This window comes from Aythya fuligula, chromosome Z (genome assembly GCF_009819795.1).
Source record: "Aythya fuligula isolate bAytFul2 chromosome Z, bAytFul2.pri, whole genome shotgun sequence".
NCBI lineage: Eukaryota > Metazoa > Chordata > Aves > Anseriformes > Anatidae > Aythya > Aythya fuligula.
In genome coordinates, this window is record NC_045593.1 from 56,446,253 (window position 1) to 56,452,252 (window position 6,000).

A 6,000-nucleotide genomic window follows, 5' to 3' on the forward strand; every position below is an offset into this window, starting at 1 on the left:
CCATCCCTCCAACGGAAAACATCCCAACTACTTGCAGGCCACAACAGCTATGAGTAGTGAGGTTTTTTTGTTTGTCTGTTGTTTGTGGTTTTTTTTCTTTCTTTTACCCTCCTCTCTCCAGCTAGAACTGAAAACCGTGGTTAAGAAGTCAAAATGACTGGCCTGGTAGGTGAGGAAGGAACAGTGGATATTGCCTGCCTGGACTTCAGTAAGGCCTTTGGCACTGTCTCCCATAAGATTCTCCAGAAGAAGCTGATGAAGTATGGACTTGGTGGGCAGTGAGGTGGACTGAAAACGAGATAAATGTCAGGCCCAGAGGATGGTGATCAGCAGCACAAGGGCTGGTTGGAGTTCACTAACTAGCGAAGTTCCTCAGGAGTCAGTCCGGGGTCCAGTCCTGTTTCATGTCTTCATTAATGATGTGGATGATGGGGCAGAGTACCCTCTGCAAGTCTGCAGACAGAACAAAACTGGGGGAAGCAGCTGGCTGAACACTAACCAGCAAGGTGCCCTTGCCACAAAGAAAGCTGATGGTATCCTGGGGTGCAGGAGTCGAAGTGCTGCCAGCAGGTCAAGGGAGGTGGTCCTTGCCCTCCACTCAGCACTGGTGAGGCCACAGCTGGAGCTCTGTGTCCAGTTCTGTGTCCAGCTCCCCAGACCGAGAGGGACATGGACACACTGGAGAGAGCACACTGAAGAGCCACCAAGATGATGGGCACACATGCTAATTCCTGATGTCCAGGAGTAGGACAGGGACACAACATCAAGGTCAAAGTGTCAATGACCAGGGATGTAATTAGAGAGCTTAGAGATGGACAATGCAAGGAAAGACAAACACAAGCATTTTTAGAAAACAACTGTGTCTGTTCTGAGCTTTTGCCTAGAACTTTCAACCTCACACTTAATATTCTGCATCCCACTCTCAGTCCAAAGTGAATGAGAACTTTGTACCACACAACGAGCACAGAAATTGAGCATAGAACAGCTCAGAGTCTCTGTCGCTAGCAGCAGTGCCGATGTGCTGGGTGAGGGGTGACATCCCAGCACAGACAGATACCAGTCTTCCATGTTCTCCTGTGGAAGGAAGACAGGGCACACATAAAAGATTGCTGCAGGCATGTATTCCTGCTTGCTGAGGGTCAGGAGGGGCCATGGTTTGTACACATTACACAGAGGTTGTAGAGAAGGGGATGGAAACTGAACAAAGGTCCACACTCCTGCCCAGCTCCCTTAGAGGCATTCGTACCACAGCAACAGCCTTTTCCAGCACGAGGCCATGTGGAACGTGTTCAGCTGCAGTCTCCCAGTAAATGATTCAATACCTACATCTGCATTCAGAAGGGGCAAGCCAGGCTTTTACTTGAAGCCAGTAACTGAGGCACTGTGCGTGTTCTGGACCCATTTACTGCAAAGGTATACACAACACGCTCTCTCAGAAGACAACCACTCACTCCTTCCATCTGCATGTGTCCAACTGCTTCGAAATCCCTTCTGCTCCAATTTTCTTTGTCCAAAAGTCTGAAAGTCTGGATAGTTTCCAGGGCTGAGATGGTTTGCAGCTGTTGCAGCACGCTGCAGAAGCCAGGCATGCTTGTAACCAAACAACCCACCACATCACCTGGAACAGCCCTAAAATCCCAAGGACTCCACAGGTTTGGGTAACAACTGAGTACCTTACCTTTCTTAAGACAGATAGTTCCTGGATCGTCAGACTGATGTATGTGGAAGAATACATTTCTATCTGTCCGAGATGCATGAAAAAAAACCACAGCTTGCTGCCTTTATGCATGGTCATATCCACACCTTTCACGCAGGACCACAAAGCCAGAGGCCACCAGTATTATTTTCCAGACCTCTGGCTCAAAGACAGAACCATATGTCAATAGGAGCCACATGCAGAAAGAAAGATTGTTTCAGAGTGCAGCCTGTTGTAAAGAGCAGCAGCCTGACACCCTGCTGCAAGGGATTATACGTGGGAATATGACACAGATGTCCATCTGTAATTTAGGATCTCCAGAAAATATACACTTGGGTATAGATAATTCTAACAGTGCTAAGACACCTTGCAAGTGTTTCTCAGTGCATCCCAAAATACCAGCTACAAGACTCTGCTAAATACATATGACTTGTTCCCACCTGCAAGATCAAATGCAGACCTTCCTGATAAGAAAGTAAGACAAACATCTTCTCAATGCTTACTAAAATGTTTTAATAACATACAGATATTAATATTGCTCTATGGAGCATAAGCACTTTTGTGCTGGAGCTGAAAGGCTCAAACTGCATGTTCACAGCCAACTGCAACATAACAAAGGCCGTTGTTTCATGCATAATAGAGGGACAGCTTCCAAGGCAAATGGCCTTAGCCCTCACACTTAGCTAGCATCCAGATCTCAGTACCACAAACTTTGGAGGTAGATCCCATGGAAACTAAGTTTTTTGTTCCTATGCAAGTACAGAACTCACATAAAGCCCTTGCTTTCAGACTTTTGGAAATTAAACTGCCTTAAAGTTTCCTGCCTGCCTGCTACTGACACACTGGGACACTCTAAATTCTCCCTGGGAATTTAGACTAACCAGTCTGCAGTTATTTATACTTTGCCATTTGTCCTTTATGTGTAACCACACCAAACAAGCACCTTAAAAAGTCTCCTATCCATCCCAGTACCTCTTGCAAGTTTAACACACAATGACCAGGCACAAAGCTTAAAAAAAAAATCTCACTGAATCTGTTGAAAAAGATACTTCCCTGTAAAGGAAAACAGCACTTTATCCTTGCATGTTCAAAAAAGAAAAAAAGACCAGAGAAGTTGGAACAGACCGCAAGACTTTACCAAACACTCCTGGATTGTTAAACATTAACACTTTTCTGAGATGACAGACCTATTCTGCAACTATATTTTCTTTCACTTGTAATATACTTTCCAGCTTAAGCTATGCTAGTCATGGGCTTTTTCCCTCTCAGTGCTTTCAACATTTTTATCAAGTTGTCTGAATGTCTGACCTCTAAATGTTTTTTGTCTTTTTTTCCCCCCCCTCATTTGTCACCTTCTTTACTGTCCCCCTTCTGTAGGAAGGCTATTTCCACCTGCTTTATTTGCCATTGAACGCACCACACTCTTCACTGAATTCCTCATTTTTCCTCCCCTCAGCAAGTGACAGAGTTGTTCTGTCAGGGTTCGCTTTGCCGAAACGAAAGCATTTGTCTGCCTGCCCGTCAGGGCACTGCTTTCCAGGTTCACCTGTCAGTCCTTGCATATCAGGGCTGTGAAATGATAGCGATCTCATTTCCATTGCTGGGAGGAAACAAACAGTACAGGAGGCACGGTGCGCGGCTCCTCACAACCCGGCTCTGAGGGGAGAGGGCAGGGACAGGCACACCTGCCTTTTTCAGACGAGTAAAGATCTCCTGCACATCTCTCTCAAAGCCAGGAAGAACGTGGCTATGGCATGAGCACTCTGTATCTTTTGGGGAATCACCTTGTCTTAAAAAGGTGTGGGCTGCTCGCTCAAAACCAGTTTCAGAACACGCAGAAAGGCTTGGAGCAGCACACGCTCACAACCACACAAGGTAGCACGTTGGGTGAGGATGTCATTTCTGATTTGAAAATTGCTTCACTAGGTTCTGAAATAGAAAGATAAAAATAACCGCCCTTTTTTTTACATAAAAAGACCTTTGTATAAAAAGAACAGCAGCTGCACTTGGAAGCATTTTGCCCCAAGCAGTTATTTTCCCTGAAGTATGAAGTTGTTGAAAGTATTTGCCTCAGACTGGATGCGTAGCCCCAGCACAGGTAACTGCGAGAAGACTGAATGTACTGAAACCGTACCCTTAACGCTGATTCATTTCCCAGAAACAAGTCGCTTCCAGTCAGGAGGTAGGTGTAAAAAGACAGGCTACGTAATAGCTGTTTTAATCTCGTATCATCACCACGACAAGCTGATTTACTCAGAATTCCACCTGGGCAGGATACGAGTTATCGGGTTGTCATGGGGATGCGCTACCACTCAGCCCAGCCGCCTTAGTTATGAACTCCCAACCAACGTGTACACGCAGATCGCCCGAACCGATAACATTCAGCACATGCTTGGGATTCCTGTGATGGGGGGGGTTATTACTCTGCAGTTTCACAAGCTAGTTTACAGCGGGGATAAAATTTCATTTCATATATCTATCTATCTAGATAGATAGATATATGAAATACATCGTATACGTGTGTACATACATATATATATGAAATGAAGTGTATATGTGTGTATCTATATATGAAATGAAGTGTATATGTGTGTACATACATATGTACGAAATGAAGTATATATATATATAACAAATGAAGTATATATGTGTGTATATATATATATGAAATGAAGTATATATATGTGTATATATATATGTGAAATGAAGTACATATATGTGTATATATATATATATGAAATGAAGTATATATATATGTGTGTGCATATATATATATATATATATATATATGAAGTGAAGTTGTGCTGTGCACAGGTCCCAGCGGCCGTGCAGCTGTCTCGGGGCACCCGCCCGCGGCGCTCCCCATCCCCCGGCGCTCGGCACCCACCTTCTCCTTGCCGGCGGGGGGCTCGGGGCCCGTCCTCTTTCCCTCGCCGATGTCCACCCTGATGAGGCGGTGCCGGGGGGAGATGTACCTGCCGTCGGGCGGCGTGCCGGGCCGCCGCTCGCTCTGGCTGCGGAAGAGGTGCGGGGAGCCGGGCGCGGCGGGGCTGGCGGCGCCGCAGGAGGAGGAGGAGAAGAGGCGCGGGGCCGGCTCGCCGGGCTCCTCGGGCCGGCACAGGGCGCGCAGCTTGCGCAGGGACGAGCCGGGCCCGCTGTAGGGGTCCTCGAAGTCGCGCTCCTTCTGCGCGCGGTAGGCGCGGAGCAGGTCGCTGGTGTCGTCGCGCAGGTGGCGCTGCGGGAAGCCGGGCGAGGCGTGCGGGGGGTGCTGCTGCTGCTGCTGCTGCTGCTGCGGGTGGTGCTGGTGGTGGTGCTGGTGGTGCTGGTGCTGGCGGTGGTGGTGGAGGTGCGGTGCCCCGTCGGGGCGGGGCGCGCCGCCCGCCCCGTTGCGCTTCTCCCGGTAGTCGGGCCGCGGGGGCTGCGGGGGGCTCTTGGTCTTGTTGTTGCCCAGGCTGAAGTACTTGTTCAGCCATTTGGCCATCGTCCCCGCCGCGCCGCCAGGGCCCTCAGCGCCGGCCGCTGCCGCCCCCGCCGCCCTGCGCCACCGCTCCGCTCGCCGCACGCATGGAGCAGCCGGCTGGCGGGGCGCCGAGGCACCGGCCGCCCCCTGCCCTGCCCTGCCCTGCCCTGCCCTGCCCTGCCCTCCGCTCCGCTCCGCCCTGCTCCGGCTCCGGCTCCGCTCCGCGCACGCGGGTCCCCCCCCGACGGGCTGCGGGCCCCCGGCTCCCCGCGGCCGCAGCCCGGCTATCGCGAGCGCCGCCGCCGCCGCGCCTGCACCGCGGCCCGGGCTGACCTCAGCGCGCCGCCGGGCGGGGACGCGGCTGCGCGGGGCCGCCCACCGGGACGGGGCCGGGCGGGGCGGGGCGGGGCGCGGGGCCGGCGGCACCCGGGGGGCGGGGATGGTGGAGTGGGGCTGGTGGTTCTGCACGGAAACACCCCAAAATCAGCCCACGTGTCTGCACAGACGGTGCTTGAGATCCCCCAAGTTCACTGCCCTGACCACTGCCCTGGGCAGCCTGTGCCAGTGCCCGAGCACCCTCTGGGTGCAGACCCTTTCCCTAACCCCCAGCCTGACCCTCCCCTGTCCCAGCTCCATGCCGTCCCCTCGGGTCCTGTCACTGTCCCCAGAGAGCAGAGCTCAGCGCCTGCCCCTCCGCTCCCCTCCTGAGGGAGCTGCAGGCCGCCATGAGGCCTCCCCTCAGCCTGCTCTGCTTGGGGCTGAGCACACCCAGTCACCTCAAGCACTCCTCATACATCTTCCCACTAAACCCTTCACCATCCTTGCAGCCCACCTTTGGACACTC

General features: G+C 51.9%; 1 protein-coding gene across 1 annotated transcript in view; it reads right to left on the reverse strand.

Moving 5' to 3' along the window:
• SHB (SH2 domain containing adaptor protein B) overlaps positions 1-5,297 on the reverse strand; it is a 75,375-nt gene extending 70,078 nt beyond the window's left edge. Inside the window, exon 1 of the mRNA XM_032206389.1 lies at positions 4,584-5,297. Coding sequence (XP_032062280.1) covers positions 4,584-5,177 — 594 coding nt within the window. The 5' untranslated portion in view covers positions 5,178-5,297. The remainder of the gene's footprint in view (positions 1-4,583) is intronic.
• Between the last annotated feature and the right edge of the window lie 703 nt (positions 5,298-6,000).